Here is a 24,752-nt window from a genome sequence, read left to right as displayed (position 1 = left end):
GAATCATCAGATAGGGGTAGAATAATTTTGCTTCTGACCATTGAGCTCTAAACATGAGTGGAGGGTACAAATGATCTTTCCTGCGACCAGGGCTGTTCCTGCCCTGAGGCAAGGTTCTCAGGGAGCGGGCAGTTACCAGGGGGTGGCAAAAAGCTGCCTCTGGTAACTTTAAGAGCAGAATTTTGGCTTTTTAAAACAAAACTTCGGCTCTGCTAGTGCAGAGAACATGATGCGGCCCCCTCTGGCCCCGCTCTGACACTAAAATTGTAAGCACGGAGCGGGAGAGAGGGGGCGGCATCCTCAGGCAGAAGTAGCCCCAGGATCACCACTGCCTGTAAGCATTGGTGGCAGGAAAGATCACAATTGTAACATGCATGGCCACCATTACCATTGAAGGATATAAGTCACCACCTTACTGCCAGCCAGCTAGCCAGCACCGAGATTAACCCTTTCCTGGTCACACAGCATATTGATTGATCCTTTCACTTGAACTACAGACCCTGAGAAGGACCCTAATGGGTCCCCATTAATGTAGGTACCAAAAGGCCATAGTTCAAACACTCCCTGAGGTATAATGAGGCAAGGAGAAGAAAAACAGGGGAAGACCCAGTTTTTTCTTTTTTGACAGCTCAGTCTCTAGCACAAAAAAAGGGAAATATTAGACTGTTTCAAATCTTCATTGTTAAAGTCAAAGGATTTCCCTTCATCTTCCAATACAGGAGGTCCAGAATGTGCATGTCCTTCTGACGTCAGTCCCCTACACCAAGCCCTGAAATTAGATATGTTTACACTTACAGCAGCCTGGAATAAAAACCCTCCTTTTTTTCCCTAACAGAGAGAAGCACTTTGCCCTGATAGAGATTATCTTGCTGGGACTGTAGTGAGCTGTACCATTCACCAGAGGGGTAGCACTCCTTCATTCTCTACCAAGAGATCTTTGCCTTTAAAGGCATACAGCCATGTCAAAAATGTTCCCTTTGTACTGATTTTTCATGCATTTTAAGGTATTCACATGCTGCAATTATCGTTTTAAGACCAAAAATTATGACTTTGACAAATCATAGGCAGGTTACTCCTAATATTAACCGTACATTATTCTTTATATATATTGCTGCCATATGTGTAACCCTTTATTGTCACTGTCTCTATGGCACAAAGGGGTTAAATGAGTGGGTACATAAAGAAGGCTTTACCCATAAAATGAAACAAAACACTCTTTGCAGTGTAACATGTTATCATCTAAGGATCAGTATTGCAGAGGTTAACCCAACCCTTCCCACGGCAGGATGCCCTTTGGATGTTCAGCTTGTCAGAAAGGGGAGTGGATTCATTCCATGACCTACGGGCAGAGGTGGCAAAAGGTAAATAAGTACAATAAAGGAAGTGAAATGTTCCTGGCATACAAACCGGCCAAGTTTATGGGAACAAAAAGGACCAAATAAGGGCTTCTCCATCAGGTGAGAGAAAATTGCTCAATACACAGGGCTCGTAATTAACTATTGATAGAGTCATCCACACTACAGTTCCCAGCATTCCCTGTCAGACTTATCCAACTAAATATTGTATGGCCACCTTAACATCTAGATTGCCCGGTCTATACAGTTACACAGATGTCCAACGGAGAGTGGTTTTAAAACCAGCAGAGAATCTGGGGACCTAGAATCTTTGAACTAGAATATTATGCCATTGATTATACACAGCTCTTAATATGAGAACACAAGCTTCATTGTTGCATCTTTCACAATCCATTTCTGTTTCGGATTTGTTACTGTCAAATGTTAACCCCTGCAGTGCCAGGTAGCCTTGGTGGTTTAACAAAAAAAAAAAGGAGATGGGGGTGCAAACCAAGCCCCTCTTTAAGTGCTGCCTTGGTGCATTCCATAACTGTGCAGAAGTTCACAAAAGGTGTGTTCCCGCAGATGGGAGTGTACTGGAAGTGTGTGTGAGTGTGCTTCTCTCCCCAACCCTCCCATTCTAGATTTGTCTCTCTGGGGAGGTCACTAATCCCCACAGGATCTTGGCGTTGGGAGCTGCACAAGTCCCAGGGGCCATGAGAAAGTCTTCTTATCCAGGTAAGCACTGACAGCCCCTGCACATCCATCTTCCCTCTTGTTGGCTTTGCTTTATATGCGCTGGGAAAAGCCGGGATACTGGTAAATAAGCATTTATTCTATTGGTGTCTTTCATGCTACTGACAGTGTTTGCTCTATGCACAGTATATATATTAATCTTGCGCACCAGTTAGGGTTGCCACATGGCCGGTATTTTACTGGCCTGGCCGCTAAAAATTATACTTAATGCCTATGTTATTAATAGGTAAAAAGGGCAAAAATGTAGGAAGGCCGGTATTTTTTTCTAAAAAAGGTGGCAACCTTAACGCCAGTATATATTAACTTTGTACACCCTGACTCTGGGAAAGAGCAGTTTGCAATCTATAATACACACAGTAATGTAAAGGGTGCTTATCTTCTATAGGGTATTTATCTGTATACATTCTTGGGATAGTGTTGGAGGCCACCCTGATTTTAATGGGCTAGCAGGTGCCAGTGTGGGATGTTACGGGTCAGCCCTGTAGGCCGACAGTCCATTGTCCACATAGCCAAAGTCATACTGTAACTTATAGCTACTGGGCCTCACAGCAAAATCATTCTAAGGCTCCTCCAAGCTTTGAGAATGAAACATTTTTCATAAAGATATAATAGAAGTAATAGGGTCTGCTATCGCTATTTAAATATAATTATGTGTACATTAGGTTGAATGACCTGCAGGTAAAAAGTCATTTGTGCCTGTAGTGAAGGGGATTGTGGGAGTTGTAGTTCAGCAGCAGCAGCTAGAGTGGTAAAAATGCACAATGCATTGCAATATCCTTATGCCATCTTTGCTGGCAGGTGGAATTTTGTAGTTGTAGTTTAGCAATAATTTGAGCAGTAACATTAGCCTATGAATATAATAGACCAACACCCATTCCTGGAAGAAATATTAGATCTGTATAACCAGGGAAAGTGTGTGTGGGGGTTGATTTCCTTCGTCTCACAAATGTTTATAGTATAACCTAAGACATTCTGATGTTATTATGCAGTGATGTAACATGCTAAACTTTGGGAGCAAGGTTTTGTGCTTATACTGTAAGTCAGTGTGCCCTGGGGGCCCCCTAGCGTTTAGGGCAGGGGTCCCCAACCTTTCTTACTTGTGAGCCACAGTCAAATGTAAAAAGACTTGGGGAGCAACACAAGCACCATAAAGGTTCATGGAGGAGCCAAATTGGCTGTGATTGGCTATTAGGCAGCCTCTATGCACCCTATCAGCTTACAGGGGCTTTATTTGGTAGGAAATCTTGTTTTTATTCAACCAAAACTTGCCCCCAAGTCAGGAATTCAAAAATAACTCCCTGGTTTGGGGCACTGAGAGCAACATCCAAGGGGTTGGGGAGCAACATGTTGCCCCTGAGCCACTGGTTGGGGATCACCAGTTAGGGCTTAATCGTCAGATAAGGGTAGAATACCTATTGTCTCTACCTCCATATCTGACGATTCAGCCCTGAACATCAGTGAAGGGTACAAACGTTCTTGCCATCCCAGTATAGGTCATAAATGTAATGTGTATGGCCACCTTTATTGGTTACCCCCTAGAAACTTATTTCATGCTTGAGTTGCTCCCAAACTTTTTTTTATATTTAAATGCTTCTCATGGGTTAAAAAAAGGTTGGGGACCTCTGACCCACAACATGCAACAGGCCATCTTGATTTTGACAATGAGAAAGAACTCTTGACTAAATCTAGACACACAGTGAGGTTACGAAGGTCAAAGGTGGCTTCCTTAAGGTCAACTAATAGCCAAAAAAGTGTGTGCCATACCTTGGGCTGATCCAATACAACATGGAGCACCCTGCCAGAGCGTGGCACAGACGGAAGTGTCGTGCATGTACCTTGAGCAGCTGTGCACACAGAGCCGTGGGGTGTGTAGGTGGCGTGTAGTGTGTGTTGGAAAGGACACAATCTATACAGCGTATTGTCTCTGGCAACCCGGAGCATTGCATCAGAGTAAGCGGCTGTTTGCTCAACAGAACTGACATTCAGGAAGCAACAAGGACTTCCAGGAACAGGTCTGGGCTCTATATGGGATTGGCTGTGTCACCGCAAATACACATTTGTACCTGTGCTGCAAAATGTTATATACTGTACTGTAAGTGAGATGTTATATAGTGTATAGAAAGGTCCATTATAAACTAAATACAAAGGCCATACATAACAGCTATAGCTACATAGCCATAGCTACAATAGTTCCCAGCACACTGCTGTCTGCAATGAGCTGCAGGGTGGGATCTGTAGTTCAACTACGGCTTCAAGATTGCTAGTATGAACCAAGAACTGAGGTCACTTAAGGTCTCTGCATTCCCAGCAGGAAGGCAAGAAACTGCATAGGACAATCTATGTTTTTGTTGATTTACAGGCAGGCGCTTTAGCTTTTCTTGGCTCCCCTGGCACTCACCCCTAATCCTTCCTTTGCTGAAGCTATCGCCGTTATCCCTCCGTCGGCAAGGCAGGCAAGAGCCGGCACGTTGGAATGACACAATGCACTAAAAGAAAAACGTTCTGACTATAGAGCCTGCGGCAATACCTCCTCTGTGTCAGGGTTTTATGGGACCGTGAACTTAATGCTCCTCTGCTCAAGTGGATAGTGGGAGCTTACCTCTTATATATCCTGCTCCCATGTACTGAGAGATACTATAATGCTTTAGGGTGGAGGCATAGCACTGATTCCGCTCATGGAAAATTCCTTTGGTGTTGTAGATTATTGAGAGTGCAAATTAAACCAGAAACCCTCTTCATGTCATCACCCTGGGTAACCTATCACTCCTATGCATATCTCATATGTTATACCCTGTTAATAACTGCTTACTGTCTTCCCTGGGTACCCCTGGAACTATAGCAGGGTGACTGTTACCCCAATGTTTCTATATATCTGTAACCTTGTTATGGGCTAAGGGGGCCCAGCCTGAAGGCCATTTAGGGGGGGATTTGGGGTGAGTGCTTATTTGTGCCCTGGGTACCCCTGGAACTATAGCAGGGTGACTGTACCCCAATGTTTCTATATATCTGTAACCTTGTTGGGCTAAGGGGGCCCAGCCTGAAGGCCAGTTAGGGGGGGGATTTGGGTGAGTGCTTATTTGTGCCCTGGGTACCCTGGAACTATAGCAGGGTGACTGTTACCCCAATGTTTTCTATATATCTGTAACCTTGTTATGGGCTAAGGGGGCCCAGCCTGAAGGCAGTTAGGGGGGGATTTGGGGTGAGTGCTTATTTGTGCCCTGGGTACCCCTGGAACTATAGCGGGGTGACTTACCCCAATGTTTCTATATATCTGTAACCTTGTTATGGGCTAAGGGGCCCAGCCTGAAGGCCAGTTAGGGGGGATTTGGGGTGAGTGCTTATTTGTGCCCTGGGTACCCCTGGAACTATAGCGGGGTGACTGTTACCCCAATGTTTCTATATATCTGTAACCTTGTTATGGGCTAAGGGGGCCCAGCCTGAAGGCCAGTTAGGGGGGGATTTGGGGTGAGTGCTTATTTGTGCCCTGGGTACCCCTGGAACTATAGCGGGGTGACTGTTACCCCAATGTTTCTATATATCTGTAACCTTGTTATGGGCTAAGGGGGCCCAGCCTGAAGGCCAGTTAGGGGGGGATTTGGGGTGAGTGCTTATTTGTGCCCTGGGTACCCCTGGAACTATAGCGGGGTGACTGTTACCCCAATGTTTCTATATATCTGTAACCTTGTTATGGACTAAGGGGGCCCAGCCTGAAGGCCAGTTAGGGGGGGATTTGGGGTGAGTGCTTATTTGTGCCCTGGGTACCCCTGGAACTATAGCGGGGTGACTGTTACCCCAATGTTTCTATATATCTGTAACCTTGTTATGGGCTAAGGGGGCCCAGCCTGAAGGCCAGTTAGGGGGGGATTTGGGGCGAGTGCTTATTTGTGCCCTGGGTACCCCTGGAACTATAGCGGGGTGACTGTTACCCCAATGTTTCTATATATCTGTAACCTTGTTATGGGCTAAGGGGGCCCAGCCTGAAGGCCAGTTAGGGGGGGATTTGGGGTGAGTGCTTATTTGTGCCCTGGGTACCCCTGGAACTATAGCAGGGTGACCAGGGTTATACCAGTGTATAACCGTAACAGATTAGGAGGGCTATGGAAGTTGATAAGTAAGTTTGTGGCTGGCTGAAAACAGTGTAGGCCTAAAGGCCTGTATTACACACTATCATCATAGACGCCAGAGAAATGCAAAAGGAAAATGATTATACATGTACTCATTAAAATGTCCATTTCCATAGAGCAATATAATTGTACAATAAAACACTGATGGCTTTGCTGCAGGCCCCTGAGCTACAGATGCATTTAATTATCTATTATCAAAGTGTGTTTGGCCTCAGTGTGACTTGGTCTCCTTGCATTAAACAAACACATTGGAATCTGAAGTTCTGTGAAGGTGCAGTGTTCTCTCCATCCATCCTGCCTAGCGGCGCAGTGACAAGTGACAGGGAATGGAGGGGCCGACGCGCCGGTATGTGTGGTTATCTGCACGGAAACATGCCAAATGTGTGACACGCAGACAGGGCGCCCTTGTCAACTCTGCGTGACCCTGTGACAAACCCCCCTCGGGCATGAATTGCAATGAGAGATCATGGGCCAAGACGTCTTTCTCTATTTCTACTGAGAACATTAGGGGCTGCGGTGTCTACAAAGTGTCATTGCTTGACCTTAAGTGTGGCACAGAGCATTCATGGCCGGGCATTCATTAGCAGGAACCTTTCAGCAGTTATGGGGGTTGTTTGGGCCCCTAAATTCAACACAGCCTGGTCTTTTTTTTCCAGAAAATAGGATTTTAATATTTTTTTTTTTTTATAAAGAGGTTGCATTGACATGTTCCTTAAAAACCCATATTTCTTAACTAAAATTTTCTGACAAACAGGGAATTGATCATCATCATGATATACATGAAGTATTTTCAGTGGGTTTTAACATTATGTGTAAATGTAATTGCTATGAAAGAAGTGGCTGGCTGTTACACATAAATTCTCTTCAAAATCAGAACTGGAGAACGCAGAGGGATAAATAAATATTTCTTTATGGAGACATATAGGATAAACGGAAAAAACCCTAACCCTAGGGATCTTCTCAGGTCCCTGGCCCTGTTTCAAATGAGGGGTGGGTGTGTCCTAATGGTCCCTGCCAGAAGCACAGTAGGAGGGGAACAGCCAATCACAGCCCTGCAGTTACATAAGCAAAGACAGGCTTCAGTTCCCTATCAGGTCAGCCTAGCTGCTGATTGGTTCCTATCCTACAGGGCTCTTGCACAGCCTGGGAAATGAGCCAGCAGGAAGTGGCACAGGTGGGCGGGACTAGTGGGGCTTTGGGGGAATTTCTCAATAAATCAGTCTGAAACACAATCTTTTAAAGCACAATCATTCTATATTTAGAGGAGTATAATGCACTGGTACATTCTTAATTTTCACATGATGTCTATTTTAATTGCAATTACCTTTATACATAACTTTAATAATCCCTGGGGGAATGAGCCAAGTTGTTAGTGTAAAATAAAATCTGCCTTTTCCCCTTTCTCATGTCTCTCACGGCCTATATACCAACTCTTCATTTGATACACTCGTTGCTTAGATGTTTCTAATTGTAACAGTTGTTCTGCAGCAGTTTAGTAAAGATTCAAGCCAATGAGAGGGCTCGATAGGGGCTGAAACGGCTGTAACTGATAAATGCCAGCAGCTAATGTAACACATTGTAACAGCTCCCCTTTAAGCGGTAGGGATTTCTCTATAACATTACCTGGCAGAATTTTATTTTTATTTTTTTTTACTTGTCCCCAGTGTCAGACTGGGAACCAAGGGGGCCACCAGAAAACCTTAGACCCTAGGCCTGCTTTTCAAAGAATTTTTCTCCTAGTCTCCTTTATTCACTTAATCACTTTTATTTACATGCTAGCATCCATTCTTCCATCTATTTATCCTCTTTCTTCCCTGGTGGGCCAGTCCGACACTGCTTGCCCCTGAATGCATTCAATAGAACTAGAGCAATGTGGTATTGCTTTATGGCAGTTCTTGCCTAAAGGAGGCCATACATGAGCAGATTTCAGCTGCCGGTTTGGTTCCTTCAGTCCGATTCAGCAGCTTATCTGCCCGTGTATGGGCACCCTGGATGGACCTACTTGCTTAATATCTGGCCTTAAATTGGCAAGATCTCAATAGGGCAGATTTTCCCATCGGATCGGGGACCACATCCACTCGTTGATGCAGTCCTAGGTCCAACGGCCCATGTATACCCACTCTTTTAATCTAATAATTTGGCCCTAGGGCCATACAATGGAATTATCCTGATATCGCCCACCATAGGCTTGCCAACGAGCGGATCACACAGTGTATGGCCACCCTAACTCACTGTTAGTATACCTCCCCAGGGATGAGCAGGGACTATTTTATTACAAAGCTTACAGAGTTACAGGCCTGACAAGAGCAAACGAACAGAATTTTTACGAGAAAAGTAAACTCATGTGCAAAAGAATCGGATGCAAGCTGGCACACTTATAATAAACCCACACCATTTATCAGCTGTAGTTAAAGGTTTAGAGGATTATAAACATGCAAGGACCTGTGTATATGGTTGTGGGCTGGAACATCTCCTATATATATATATTTAGTGTATGTATGAGATTTAATGCCCTCGTGTTTCCAAACTTCCTACTCTTTGCCCATATTTGGCCTCCTCGTGGCAGATGGGTTATTGCAGAGCCAGACTCTGTTTTGTAATCCACTTGTTTTCTTTCCCTGTTTATCCCACGGAAGCCTTTGTGCAGATCATATGTGCTGCATTCATTGGAACAGTCAGACCCAGGCTTTCCATAGCTCTCTCGGCAGTTATACAACCCTGAGACTGGAATAATACCGGGGTTATTACACTCAGTGACAGCAGCTTATATGAGCTCCATTATAAAGCCATAAAGCATTCTGTTATTTCAGTTTGTCTTCCCCCCTGTAGACAAGCATATCCCCCCGCATTCTCTCCAGGCAGCAGTACAATCGCCTATTTATAAAGTAAATGCAGAGATTAAACATAAAAGCCATATTTTTTTTTACTCAAAATGCAGTTTGGTTCCCACATTTCCAGCATTATTAAGGGATGCACTGAATTCACTATTTTCAGATTCGGCTGAGTACTAATCCTAATTGACATATGTAATTTAGAATACAGAAGGGTTAAAGAAGTGTAAATGAGGGTTTCAATTAAACGGGGGATTCACCTTTACATTATCTTTTAGTATGTTACAGAATGTCCTATTCCTAGCAACTCTACAACTAGTACCTCATTATTTTTATAGTTTTTGAATTATTTGCCTTCTACATTTTTTTCAGCTTTCAATGTAGGGAGTCACTGACCCCAGAAAGCCAAAAACTATTGCTTTGTGAGGCTACAATTTTCTTGTTATTGTTATTTTGTATAACAGGTATGGGACCCATTATCCAGAATGCTTGGGACCTAGGGTTTTCCAGATAAGGGGTCTTTCTGTAATTCGGATCTCATATCTTAAGTCTACTAAAAAAATTATTTAAAGATTAATTAAACCCAAACTGATTGTTTTGCCTCCAATAAGAATTAATTATATCTTAGTTGGGATCAAGTACAGGTACTGTTTTATTATTACAGAGAAAAGGGAATCATTTAACCATGAAATAAACCCAATAGGGCTGTTCTGCCCCCAATAAGGGGTAATTATATCTTAGTTGGGATCAAGTACAGGTACTGTTTTATTATTACAGAGAAAAGGGAAACATTTAACCATTAAATAAACCCAATAGGGCTGTTCTGCCCCCAATAAGGGGTAATTATATCTTAGTTGGGATCAAGTACAGGTACTGTTTTATTATTACAGAGAAAAGGGAATCATTTAACCATTAAATAAACCCAATAGGGCTGTTCTGCCCCAATAAGGAGTAATTATATCTTAGTTGGGATCAAGTACAGGTACTGTTTTATTATTACAGAGAAAAGGGAATCATTTAACCATTAAATAAACCCAATAGAACTGTTCTGCCCCAATAAGGGGTAATTATATCTTAGTTGGGATCAAGTACAGGTACTGTTTTATTATTACAGAGAAAAGGGAATCATTTAACCATGAAATAAACCCAATAGGGCTGTTCTGCCCCAATAAGGGGTAATTATATCTTAGTTGGGATCAAGTACAGGTACTGTTTTATTATTACAGAGAAAAGGGAATCATTTAACCATTAAATAAACCCAATAGGGCTGTTCTGCCCCAATAAGGGGTAATTATATCTTAGTTGGGATCAAGTACAGGTACTGTTTTATTATTACAAAGAAAAAGGAAATCATTTTTAAAAATGAATTATTTGATTAAAATGGAGTCTATGTTAGATGGCCTTTCTGTAATTCTGAACTTTCTGGATAATGGGTTTCCGGATAAGGGATCTGATACCTGTACCTGTCTTTTTATTCAGTCCCTCTCCTTTTTATATTCCAATTTCTCTTTCAAACCACTGCCTGGTAACTAAGGTAAACAGGACCCTAGCAACTGTGCTACTGGACAAAAAGCTAAATAACTCAACACAAAAAAATAAAAAATGAAAACCAATTTCAAAATTGTATCACTATGTATTTAAGTAAGTCACCACCTAATATTGCACTTATTCTGACCCATCCACATCCAAGTTGTTAAAAGCGAGCACAGGTGTTAACATACAAAATCATTTTGGCGCACCCAGCCAAAAACAATTAAGAGGGAACATTGCTGTCCATTTAGAAGAAATCCATTCACCTTTCCTAGAGATGACGATGATGGGCCAGAAGGGGAAATGGTGTGTGCCATTGTTATTTCAAGACCTTTTTTGATTTATTAAAACTTTCTTTAAAGACTTTGAATGAGTTTAAATGACTTGCTCTTCCCCCGGATGCAGGTCGCAGCTTGTCGTAGCGAAAAAAATCAATATTTACAGCATATTTCTGGCTCACATTTCATGGCAGGTCTGTATGCGGCATAAAGAACATTCCCATTGTATCTCATAGTGACTAAACCGCAAGTCTTGTAACTGCCATGATATACAATAAAAAACAGGCTTACATCCACTTATTGCTCTCCTTGCCTAGGAGGCTTTCCATCACAGAGCCCTGGGGGGGGGAATGGAAAGTAGATCCATCCTGCAAAGCTTTACAGCCGCCAGAGAGGAGCAGAACCAAAGAGCTGACAAAGTACCAAGTGGGGGGCTGAGCAACTTTGGGGACAACCAGAATGGGGTGATTGGTGGTGACAGATTCTACAAGTGTCATTAAAATTTTTAATCGGGCAGATGTCATGTATCAGTGACTTATATTGACTTAGCTCATCCGGCAGTTCCCTAACTGGGAGGTATCTAACTCCTGGGCCCCCCAAATGTAGCTGAATCTGCTTTCTTTATTGTTTCACCTTTGCATTAACTTTTTTTTTACAGACATTGATATTTTAAGACAGTTTGCAATTGGTCTTCATTTTTTCAAGTTATTTAGCTTCTCCACTTTGGTATTTCAACAACTATCTGGTTGCTAGGTCTTATTTGCCCTAGTCACGGGCACTGATATGAATGAGAGATTGGAATATGAATAGGAGCAGGACTCAATAGGAAGAAAAAGGAGTAGAAAGTAACAATAACAATACAAATATAGCCACACAGAGCAATAGTTTTTTGTACTCTGGGGTCAGGGACCAACATCTCAAAGCTGGAAAGGGGAAGACATGGATGGCAAACAATTAAAAAAACTATACAAAATAAATAAGACCAATTTTGAAGACAAAACCAATAATGAAGACCAGTTGCTAGGAATAGGGCATTGTATAACATAATAAAAATTAACTTAAAGGTGAACCACCCCTTTAAACCTCTGTATGTCAAATTACAAGAAAATTGTATGTTGTGCAAAGAGACCCATAAGAAACCAATGAAAATAAAATTCACCAACTATCCACAAGGTGGAGCAGCACTCCACATAGTGACATAAATGCTCAAATTCAGGAAAGGATTGTTTTGAATGGTACACCTAGGAGCTAAGCCTAGGTAGCAAAGATCTAAAGCTGATCCTCACATTCTGTGCAGATGCATTACCGCATATACTTATATCTAATAAAATAGACTATAACAAACCGGGGTCTAAACCGGACAGGTGGCAACCCTAGTGTGATTCCATGTGTGCATACACTAGCACACAGCTTAGTGGGAACACCGATCACTGCATTACACCTAGCATTTACAGGGGCAAGTCAGTTGATGACAGGCTGCCATTGGTAAAAACCGTGCAGAAACCATCATAATTGCGTCTGATGGACGCAATGACCCCACCCCTGATGTCATCAAGTGCAACTCAACGTCATCATGTGATGACATCGCATGATGACATCGGCGGTTTACGTGATGATGCCATGAACACACAGCGCTGACGTCATTATGCACGTCCCTTTATCCGAGTTTAAGACCTGGCAAAGGTGGCAACCCTTAATTGAGTACCAAGAAACATTTGGCAGCAGTGTATTCATGACGTGCTAGTTACATAGGTGCCCCCAAATACTAGGGCAGTGAACCCCTGTGAACTAGTGGCTCAGGGGGAACATGTTACTCACCAACCCCTTGGATGTTGCTCCCAGTGGCCTCAAAGCAGGTAGTTATTTTTGAATTCCTGACTTGGGGGCAAGTTTTGGAGGCATAAAAAACATTTGTACCACCAGAGTCTCCAACAGGCCCCCTAAGTTAGGGAACACCCATAGTAAGGGCAGGGATCCTCTGTGCCCACCTGTGCTTCCCTCTGCATATGAGCTGTAGAGTGCCCCTATGCCCTAGATGTAGAGTGCCCTTGGGCCCTATGCCCTAGATGTAGAGTGCCCCTATGCCTTGGGCCCTATGCCCTAGATGTAGAGTGCCCCTATGCCCTTGGGCCCTATGCCCTAGATGTAGAGTGCCCCTGTACCCTAGATGTAGAGTGCCCCTATGCCCTTGGGCCCTATGCCCTAGATGTAGAGTGCCCCTGTACCCTAGATGTAGAGTGCCCCTATGCCCTAGATGTAGAGTGCCCCTATGCCTTGGGCCCTATGCCCTAGATGTAGAGTACCCCTATGCCCTTGGGCCCTATGCCCTAGATGTAGAGTACCCCTATGCCCTTGGGCCCTATGCCCTAGATGTAGAGTGCCCCTATGCCCTTGGGCCCTATGCCCTAGATGTAGAGTGCCCCTATGCCCTTGGGCCCTATGCCCTAGATGTAGAGTGCCCCTATGCATTAGATGTAGAGTGCCCCTATGCCCTTGGGCCCTATGCCCTAGATGTAGAGTGCCCCTATGCATTAGATGTAGAGTGCCCCTATGCCCTTGGGCCCTATGCCCTAGATGTAGAGTGCCCCTATGCCCTAGATGTAGAGTGCCCCTATATGTGTATTTGTTGAGGGGCACAATTTTGCACACCTAACTGCTCTTGCACTTGTGCCTGGAGCATTTGAAAATGGCCGCTGCAGTCTTGGACTTCTGTGTATACAAGTGCTTATTTACTAACATAGGCACTAAATAGAAGGTGTAACAGGCAGTTGCCCATACTAACACCAATAGGCAATAACTTTGAACCCTCTGCTGCAAGTTAAAAAATGAAAGCAAAAACAAAAATGCGCACACAGTCTGCAAGACATTAGAGGGAATTTTGGAAATAATCCTTTTATCCTTCTTCCCCACAGGCTTACTGTGCTATATAAATAAAAGGATAATTATAATAAATGATGAGTAATTGAAACCTGACAGTTTCAGCTTTGTGAGACCTTGAGGCTTCACATTCACTCCCACTACTGTACCCAGCACATCACTTGCATGGGGCTAATAATGGCTCCAGATGGCAGAGAATGATGGGAGTTGTTCTTCTGAATAGATGAATGCCCACGGGTTATACAAACGCCTGATTGTTTCTGTTTCACCCCTTTTTGAAGTTAACTGGCCTTAAACGGCTTGGCACCGATCAGTAGATAACAAACAGCAGCCCCACAAAGCCCTGTATTATTAACTTGACTATCACAAGATCGCGGCAGTGTGCAGCTAAAAGGGAGTTTGCTAAGGAAGAACTAATAAAGGGGTAGTTAGACGACTGCTTACTATGGAAAGACTGGCCTACGGCAGTGGTATAGTCCTGTAGGGATAAGGTAGATGCAGCAATCTCCAAAAAGTGATATTTTCCTTCTATTGGTATAAATAGAATTTTAAAAAATACAGCTTTCTCTTCCTATTCTCCTTTATGTCTATGCAGGGTGGGACAGGCCTATCAGAGTGGATCCCTGCCTAGAATATATCCCATCAGCCCATCCTTATTTCCATAGTAGGCAGTTTATATAATCCTATACCATTTGGCAATATCTGTATGTAATAATTGCAGGTAAGGTGGCCGTACACGTTACATTAACGATCTGTCCTGCAACCATTGGTTGTGGAAAAGATTTTTCGTCCACTGCAATAATGTTAGGAGCTGATAGAAACAATAGAATTCTCCAAGTGATGTGTGGGATACCTGCAGGTTTCCCAGTGGGTCGGGCAGGTTTGGGCCAACCTCGGCACACCATTTGCGGGTGGCAACCTTACACTTCCGGATTTATAGGAGCACCCCTGCCCCGCCTCTTTTGTGACATCCTTTGCGGGGCAGATTGGGCACAGATCTATAAACAAAGGGGAGAAGCATGGTCGGGTAGGGTTCAGGTTGGGAGCGGTAGGGTTAGGGAGTTTTTCTTGACCCACACAACACTAAATTCTACCTCTATCAGACGAAAGTCACTTAAAAAATGGTTGATAAAGTCCTATCCTTGTTTTAGGCAGTGTATGGGTTCATCTTCCAGAGTAGAGGCTCACACCCTGCAGGGTTTACAAATCAGCAATAGAGTGCACTCTGGGAACCCAATCAGTGTTATTTTTTATTTTATACAAATCAGCATTAACCTCCTGCCAATGTTCGGGCGCCACACTGGCTGACTGACGAGACGATCAATATCCAAGGCTTTTGGCAATAGTTGCCTCGTCAACCCACCATATACACACTAATATCATACAAAACGTTATTTCATATGATAATATCGGTTCATGTATGGGCACTTTTAGGCTGGGCCTGGGGTGTCAGGTTCTCTACGACACCCAGTCTGACTCTATCTGTGCAATTTGAAATGGCTAATCATAATAACATTAATTGTACGTATGGGTACCCACAATGCATTGTTTTTACCCACAGGTACAATAATAAAAGGTGTTATTACTGTTAGATATGGCTGGAAAACATTACTGGATAGAAACAATGCCTTAGTGAATCATTAGAAAGTAAAATGACCATTTAAAGATGAGGAAATATCGCCCTTCAGAGAGCCGAGCCCTTAATCTTCTGTATTTCCTTCCTCAGCTGCTGGCTCTGACAGTGACAGATTTACAGCCATCTCCCCAGTTCCCATATCTTGATAAAAGATTAGTGCTCTTTATTGGCGCCTCCGTCGAACACAATTTATCTTGTCACTCTGGGGCTTATTTATCAGAGGGGCGAAGTGACAATTCCCTGTAAAAATTACAAAAAGAGAATTCCTCTGCTCTGCAGTAGTGGCAGTAACGAATTATCTTTTTTCTATTTCAATATATATGACATTAAAGGGGTTGTTCCCCTAAAAATTACCTGATGTAGAGCTTGATATTTGCAGTTGGTCTTCACTTTTTATTTACTGATGTTTTTGAATTACTTCGCTTTTTTGTTCAGCAGCTCTCCAGTTTGGAATTTCAGGAGGTATCTGTTGCTAGGGGCCAAAATGCCCTAGCAACCAGGGAGTGGTTTGAATAAGAGACTGGACTATGAATAGGAGAGAGACTGAACTGGAAGATAAGTAATCAGAAGTAGCAATAACAATACAATTGAAGCGATAATAATTCAAAAACATGAATAAATAAAAAAAAGGAGACCAGTTGAAAAGTTGCTAGGAATTCTATAACATATGTTATCATAAAGGTGAACCGCCCCTTTGGTGCATCCTGAAACACGTGTAGCGACCGTTCTGGTGTGAGTGGATGAGTTGGATCACATGCTTGAAACAAGCTCATCTATGAAGCGAGTGCAAAGTGCAGCCTTTTTTTCCTACCCACAATGCAGCATTTTGATAACCTTCTCCCCTGTGTGTGTTTCCCCAGGTGTGACACGTACTACCAGCGGGAGACTGAGGAAACTGAGCAGCGATGTGACCAGCCCAAGTAAGTGAGTCTCTCTGGGTGCCTGCGGGGCCATACAGAACTGGGGGTGCTAGTGTTAAACTACTAGGGTAACTCAGCCCAAGTAAGTGAGTCTCTCTGGGTGCCTGCGGGGCCATACAGAACTGGGGGTGCTAGTGTTAAACTACTAGGGTAACTCAGCCCAAGTAAGTGAGTCTCTCTGGGTGCCTGCGGGGCCATACAGAACTGGGGGTGCTAGTGTTAAACTACTAGGGTAACTCAGCCCAAGTAAGTGAGTCTCTCTGGGTGCCTGCAGGGCCATACAGAACTGGGGGTGCTAGTGTTAAACTACTAGGGTAACTCAGCCCAAGTAAGTGAGTCTCTCTGGGTGCCTGCGGGGCCGTACAGAACTGGGGGTGCTAGTGTTAAACTACTAGGGTAACTCAGCCCAAGTAAGTGAGTCTCTCTGGGTGCCTGCGGGGCCATACAGAACTGGGGGTGCTAGTGTTAAACTACTAGGGTAACTCAGCCCAAGTAAGTGAGTCTCTCTGGGTGCCTGCGGGGCCATACAGAACTGGGGGTGCTAGTGTTAAACTACTAGGGTAACTCAGCCCAAGTAAGTGAGTCTCTCTGGGTGCCTGCGGGGCCATACAGAACTGGGGGTGCTAGTGTTAAACTACTAGGGTAACTCAGCCCAAGTAAGTGAGTCTCTCTGGGTGCCTGCGGGGCCGTACAGAACTGGGGGTGCTAGTGTTAAACTACTAGGGTAACTCAGCCCAAGTAAGTGAGTCTCTCTGGGTGCCTGCGGGGCCATACAGAACTGGGGGTGCTAGTGTTAAACTACTAGGGTAACTCAGCCCAAGTAAGTGAGTCTCTCTGGGTGCCTGCGGGGCCATACAGAACTGGGGGTGCTAGTGTTAAACTACTAGGGTAACTCAGCCCAAGTAAGTGAGTCTCTCTGGGTGCCTGCGGGGCCATACAGAACTGGGGGTGCTAGTGTTAAACTACTAGGGTAACTCGCTGCCCCCCATTATCTCTTAAATATCAGGCTCAACTCGCTACAGGGTGTCTTAGGAACAACCAGGATGATGTTCTGCTGAATTCCACACACACACAAATGTACATATGGGCTTCCTGTATCTTATTTTACTTTCAGGGTAGAACTTCCCTCTCCCCCCGCCGCAGTATTTTCCTGTTAAATCAGCCCCTTTCATGCTGCCAAGTGTAACTCTCATTCCCTCTGTCTCTCACACATGAACTCTTTACCACTTTTTACCTCCCCCTTTCTCTTTCCACGTTCTCTCACTCTCCCCCCCCCTTCCATAGCACATTTTATTCCACTACTCTCTCCTCTTTTTGTTATTGGGGCGAAGACACACAGAGCTACTTAGTAGCATCTACTTGTCACGGCTACTAAATGCCAGAAATTCTCCTGCCATAGACAATACTGAGAATTGCCTCTGCTAAACACACATAGAAACAGTTATCAGTAAATGATCAGCATTGTCAATTTCTGTAGCCATGACAAGTAGCTGCTACTAGTAGCCCAGTTTTCACCCTTAGGGCTTCTGTTGTGTTACTAATATTACTGAAGCCTGAACGACAGCAGATAAGAAGATCTAAAGTCAATTCAAGTTTAGATGAAACCTGGGTCATTTCCATGAGGGGTTGGGATACAAAGTACTGATTTATTTTACTTCCACTTCCTCTTCACAGTTGCTCTCTTTCCCATGGCCACACAGGGGAATACAGGTATGGGGATCCCTTATCTGGAAACAGTTGCCCTTTCCGAATTAAAGACTGTTTCCCATAGACTCTATTTAAATCAAATAATTCAAATTTCCTTCACAATGGAAATCACTTTTCCGAAAGTGAATTATTTGATTAAAATGGAGTTTATGGGAGATGGCCTTCTCATAATTTTGAGCTTTCTGGATAAAATGTCTCTGATAACAGAATCTATACCTGTATCATTAATCTTTATTGGAGGCAAAACAATCCTTTTGGATTTAATTAAGGTTCAAATGATTTTTGTAGACTTAAGGTATGGTGATCCTTATCCGGAAAACCCCAGGTCCCGAGCATTCTGGATAACAGGTCCTGAAAGGGCAGAAAGGGGTTTTTCAATTGTTTTGATGTCAGTAAACCAGGGGCAGCAGTTTGACAGAAAAAGAAGTGGGTAAACCTCTATAGACCATATTCAACAGGCTTTTCATTCAACACTAGTCTCCTTTGCCTTGATTGACCATAGGAAAGAGAACAGTCTATGGACAAGCTCTGTGTGGTGGTGGGCACTTAGGCTTGTAAGGAAGGTGACTAAAGATGGCCATACACTTACCCATAATATTGTATGCATATTGGGACATATGTATTGTACGTGTCCGTGTGTTAACTGTATATGAAAATCTAATCTACAGATTCACCATAACTGCCAGCAGATGATGCATAATTGGCAAATTAAGGAATGAAGAGCAGCTACAGCTATGGCTATGGGCCCAAATAAACAGAGCAATTGAGTGGCCCCTTGCATAGTATCCATACATTTGGCTGAGGACCCATCAGCCAGATACTGTACAGGGTTACATAGTGTTTGGCTGCCTTAGAGGGCTAATGCAAATGGAGCCAGGATTCATCCAAAGTGGGCTTGCCCTTAGCGCTGTGACACACGGGGAGAGTAGTCACTGCGCAACAAATCTCCCTTGTCGCAGGCGACTAATCTCCCTGAAATGCCATCCCACGGCTAGAATGTAAATTGCCGGTGGGATGGCATACATGGCATGTGTACCCGGTGCATCACAGTCCTTATCCTTTGGCACCATGGCTGAATTTCAGTGGACTATCGAACTGCCACAGGATTTTGCCTATAGTCTCTGGGGGTGGGTGGCAGGGAAATATCTATGTGGGACAGGGTGCAAAGTCCATAAAAGAGGAATTAATGGCAATGCTCTTTTCAGGAGGGGTAAGCTGGGGGCATCACATAATCATCCTCTATCCTGTCCCCCAACTAGCACATCATTAAGACAGGCCAGTTAGACTTAGTGCTGTAGCAGTGCCAGCGTCTGGCGTCCCACCTCTCCCAAACATACTGCCCTAGGCACTGCTCCATGAGAGCTGTTGATGCGAATATGACACTGGATGGCAGCAATACTATTTATATGTTCTGTACTGAGCTCTTTCCAGAATTGCCTGCGTAATTCGCCTAATAAAAATGGTGTTCAAACTGATCCAGTGAGAAGCCATATTAGACTGGAGAGATCCAGGCCCAGTAGCAGTGCACCCCCCTGAGGTTAATCTACAGTGCTGTTATTTATATGTTGTTGCTCATAACAAGAACAACTATGCAATTATGTGGTCGCTTTAACCCAGACACTATAGATTTAGCAGCCAGGAGCCCATTGGGGCTTCACCGGATTTACAAGCAGTTTGAGCATCATCTTTGGCTTGGGCACAGCACCGTGCAGCTGTTTGTTTTGGGTTAAATTGCTTGTTTCTGATGGTTTCTTTATCCAGGAAGGTGCTACACTCATTGAGCAAAGTGATAAGGTTCCACTGTGGCTTTTAGGAATCCACTTACAGTCAGGGCTCATTGCCGCCTAGCGCAGAGGCCCAGCAGTCGGGGCAAGCGAGGGGTTAAATAGCTAGGGCCCGATGTAATCCCGGCACTCCGGCCAAGGATTTAGCGGTGGAACAGCATAATTGCTAACAGGTACGACAGGATCTCTAACTGGAACAATGTATTACACTTTGGCAGACTGTATAGCGATTTTGGGATGCAGAACCAAGTTTAAGGGGGGAAGGGAGAGCCCTTAATGTAACGTTATAGACGAAGATCTGGGGGCAGTATTAATGACCCCGGGGTGTTAGAACTAGTTAATAAAAGTAGCTGGGGTTTTATATATTTAATCCCTTTTTTTTCTCTTTTAGCATGCTTGAATTGAAAGCCATTTTTGGATTTAAGTTTGACCATAGCTTTGTAATTGCAGGCGTCAGGATCATAAAAACAACTGTGGGGAGAGAGAAAAAAATGGAAGCGGAGCTAAGCAAGTGAATTGGAGTCAATTACAGAGGGGAGTAGCGAGGCGGAGTGAATGGGAAATCATAGGAGGTTAGATGTGGAGAAAGGGGAAAGAACTCAGGAGTGAGGGATTAAAGGAGAAGTTTTAATTATTTGACTTTTTCGATCTCCAGTTTGGAATGAAAGCTGTTCACTGGTTGCTAGGGTCACTGACCTTGGTAACTGGGGATTGGATGAAGGATAACTTGGAAAGAGTCAGAATAGAAAGCAACCACAGAGGGGAACAAAAACCTAATAGCAACATCTCATCTGAGGCTAGCGGGGTGTATTTTGGTTGTGCAGGGACGATGCTGGGAGAGCCGCGAGTGAAATTCCAACATGGCGGCCACCGCAGAGTGAAAAGAGAGGAAAGTTTGAAGGCACGTTTTAGGACAAGGGAGGGTTATTTAAAAAAAAAAAAAAAAATTGCCGATCTGCTACAGGCAAGGGGGCTCTATAGAATGGCCTATCCAAACAGCTTTTAAATCGGTCTTCATTATTTATTTCTTATAGTTTTTGATCTATTTGCCACTGACCCCAGCAGCCAAAAGCTCGGTCAGGCTACAGTTTTATTGTTATTGTTACTCTTTATAATTTGTGTTTCTTTTCAGGTCCTCTCCTATTCATTTACCATTCCCTTAGTCAAATTGCTAAGGTAATTTGGACCCTAGCAACTAGATAGCTACTGAAACTCCAAACTGTAGAACTGCTGAACTAAAAGTGAAATAACTAAAAAAAAACAATAAATAATAAAAAATGAAGACCAGTTGCAAATTGTCTCAGAATATCACCCTCTACATCATACTACAGAATCTCATAGTTAAAGAGCAAAGCTTTCTCTGGCATGAAGAAGGAGGAATCCCAGGCATTTTGGGGGGGCAGTAAGGATAACAGCTGTGAGCTGGACAACATCCAGTGACAGGTAGATGGGCAATGAGTGGGAAGGGACCAGGGGGAGGTTCTCTGTAATTGAAGAGAGCGGAGTGTTGAAAGAGAGATACTGTTACTGTTACTGTGCATATGAAACTACAAAAGGAGGAGAGGTGGTGAAAGAGGGCTAGTCTGTGCCTGACCCCCTTAAGGAATGCTCGGAGGTCAGTTGAGGTGTGCTAGGCAAGATAAAGGAGGGGTGCAGCTGTTTAACTCCTCGCTGCTAGGGCAGGCAGAATCACTGCATGGATTTATAATGCTGGGTTGTTTATGGGCAAGTCATATCCTCCCTACCAGGGACCAGATTAGGCAGAGCTTCCTGCACTGGGGAGTGGAGCTGAACCAATAAGAGGGAAGAGGATGCAATTAAGTGTAGCTGGGATGGTGTACAGTAATGCCCTGGAAAATTAATTAGGGAACTCCAGTGTTTGGCCTTTGGCTGGGGCAAAACTTGCACCCATGTGTAGCTCTTGTAATACGGAGGTGACGTGCCGCACAGAGCTTGCAATCTAGTTTGGAGATACACATCATCTGAGATGCAGGGGGTGCAATGGGAAGGTGCCATGTTATTGGGGACACTGGTGGATTTGTTCTATCGAAACATATTCTCTTCTGCTTGTCATATGATAAAAAACATATAATTAGGCTCTGTTTTGTTGGGTCATCCCCCTCCACTCACACACACAGGCAGCAGTAAATAGAGAATCTCTCCCCACCCCAGGCTATTTTTGGTTAAAGGGGGTATCAGAAGATGAGAGCAACGGCCTTGGCTTTTAACCCCTAAAATCTCAGTTGTTTTACCCTGCACATTATCATTATCCGGAGCTCTAATTTAATGTTGGGTGAGGTGTAGGCCTGGGGCTTATGGTATATACTGTGGTTGGGACTGGTGGCTAGCCATGGACAGAATGACAAGGAGAAGGATAGCGGCCACGGGGTGCTTAAATAGACAATAAAGAGGAAGGTTTAGGGGGAAAACACAACCATATGTGGTGGGGTTAAGACTGGGAGCACCACATGGTTGGAGTTTCATATGCTTTATGTATGGCTGCACAGAAATCAGTTCAGTCTGCATCTGCCACTGCAAACACATTGCCAGTCCGGGCCTGGTTGGTTTTATTTTGGAGAGGCACAGCAAAGGCAACTTAATTCAAACACCTATAACCCCCAATGACCAGACCACTGTCTTTCAACTAGGGATGCACCAACCCAGTATTTTGGGTTCGGCCCAACCTCCAAATCCATGGTAAGGGATTTGGGCAAATACCGAACCAAATTGTCCGAATCCAAACCCTGCTTAAAAAGGCCAGATCCTGTCTGAATACCAAACCGAATCTTGGATTTGGTGCATCTCTAATTTAAACATTATATATCTGTGCCTGAACGTGGCCCGTTCCTACAATATTTTATCTTGGGGCCCCCTAGTGAGATGCAAGAAGGCAGAGGGAGAATGGAAGCAGTAGAACAGATATGGAGAGAGTATTAATGTGGCCATAAACAGGAAGATTCCCTTGTTTGGCTAGGTCACCCAGCAAGTGGATGTTTTCCCAATATGCCCACCTAAAGGTGTGTGATATTGGGCTAATTCCATCATTCGGCCATAGGGGCAATAAGCCGATGTAGTCCCCGATCTGATGGAAAATCCATCCTGCCCAATCAAGATCTGCCCAATTTCAGGCCAGATCTCAGGCAGGCAGGCCCATCGGGGGTGCCCATACACGGGCAGATAAACTGCCAAATTGGTCTAAAGGACCCGAATTGGCCGCTACATCTGCCCCTGTAGGACCACCTTTACTGTGAGGATTAAGAAAGTGAAAGCACATTAAGAAGAATAGGAGAGAGGGGGAACCCTAAATAGGAGCAACATGGGAGGAAATGAGGGAATGAAAGGCGAGGGAGGAGGGGGAAGGAAATGCACAAGTAGCCGTATGGCTGGGGAGAAAGAGAGAGAAGGAGAGGGGCTTTGATAGAAGCAGAGAGAGAAGTTAGAGAGAGACAAAGGCAGAAGTTTGTGGTGCTCAGGAGGGAGGTGGGGGGAGAGAATGAGAGAGTCACTGAGGGGAGAGAGGGAGTGAAAGAAGGAAAAAGTGAGTGCTAGCAAACTGGAAGTGGGAAGGGGGAGTGGAAAGAGTTGGGCAGAGAAGGTTCCGCCTCCCAAACAAGGGGAGAGAGGCCGGGCTGCGGATAAACCGATGCTGGGGGAGTGATGGACAAGGAGCGCATTTCAGGTAGGGAAGATAACTTCAAAGTTCATCCTGTATGCCCCACTCTGTCTGTCTGTGCACTCTTTCCTTGGTAAGCCCCCTGGTGAGGCATGCCGGCTGCGGGTACCATGAGTGGATCCTGTGCCAGTCTGTTTTCTAATCCCATTCACTGCCACCGGTGCAGCCCATCTCTATCATTCCTTAGAGCTGGCCTTGCTTCCTCTATGGGCTCTATCAGCCTCCTTTTATTTCACCTTTGGGTAACTTCATACCTCCTTTTTATTTCTTTCTACCTGTACAGCAGATAGATTGCAAGCTCTTCAGAATAGGCAAACTTTTTAATTGCAAAAAAAACCAAAAAACAGTTAACCTTAGTTGTTCAGCAATTCCATTGCAAACTCTAATCTTTTGACTTTAAAAAAAAATATTTTATTTAGCAGGCCATTTAACTCCTTGCACTCCCACTGGTCAGACTCCCTGTTGCTGGGTTTAGTAATACTCTCCTACTCATAGTTACTGTTGGATTACAGGGGATACTGATACAAGAGATACTGAGATCTGTAGTCCAAAAGCAATTGCAGTGCATGCTGGGATTTGTAGTGTGGCAACAACAATGGCAGGGCTACCGATCGGATACCCCCATAGCTTTGCCAGCCACAAGTTGGCATGAGAAGTGAACACGCTGCAGGGTGACTCTGTGCTCAGCAGAGCACTTCCATGGAACTGAGCAGCACTCCCCTTCTGTTACCCAAGGCTTCATCCCAGGGCAAAAGATCCTCTGTTTGTGCCCCAGGCTATCTGTTAAAGGGCAACACGGAGAGCAGATGCTATGAGTTTCCTGATAGATATTACTTTTATTTATATGTTATTATTACTTGCATTACTATACTCACTGCTCCACTGTTTACTGCCTTACTATACACACTTACAGTGGTACTCTCTGTATTGCATTTTTTGACCCTAAAATAGGGTTAAACCCCTGCTCATGGCTTAGCACTATTGTTCCTTTGCTTCTTTCCGGCGGCTGAGGGGTTTCTATAGTGGGAGATTCAGATTGTGGCTGCCACGTGAGCAGACGGACTCGGAGACCCGAATAGTACGTTAGCGGAACTGTCATATGCGGCGTCATTCAGATGCCGCCTTCTGCCTTCTTTGTTATTGCTGTCATATTAAGGAGAATGGGGGGACTCTGGGGCAGAGGGGCAGTCATTATGTGTGGAAGATGGAGGGTTAAAGTGTCAGGAACACGGAAGTGCAAGATGAGGAAGGCTGCGAGGATCCAGTAGGGAATGACAGACTATGGTGGGATTGGAACACAAA

The 24,752-nt window shown here is 44.3% G+C and overlaps 1 protein-coding gene across 2 annotated transcripts in view; it reads left to right on the top strand.

The window, feature by feature from the left end:
* Positions 1-1,975: 1,975 nt before the first annotated feature.
* septin9 (septin 9) overlaps positions 1,976-24,752 on the top strand; it is a 103,795-nt gene continuing 81,018 nt past the window's right edge. The window contains exons 1-2 of one of the 2 annotated variants that reach the window (XM_031894339.1): positions 1,976-2,072; positions 16,227-16,286. In XM_031894339.1, the coding sequence (XP_031750199.1) occupies positions 2,051-2,072; positions 16,227-16,286 (82 nt within the window). In that variant the 5' untranslated portion in view covers positions 1,976-2,050. Of the gene's footprint in view, positions 2,073-16,226; positions 16,287-23,356; positions 23,457-24,752 lie in introns of those variants that run through there. The other variant, XM_004918430.4, reaches the window with a different exon arrangement.

This window comes from Xenopus tropicalis, chromosome 10, assembly GCF_000004195.4.
Source record: "Xenopus tropicalis strain Nigerian chromosome 10, UCB_Xtro_10.0, whole genome shotgun sequence".
Lineage (NCBI taxonomy): Eukaryota > Metazoa > Chordata > Amphibia > Anura > Pipidae > Xenopus > Xenopus tropicalis.
This window is presented reverse-complemented; position numbering and strand designations above follow the sequence as displayed.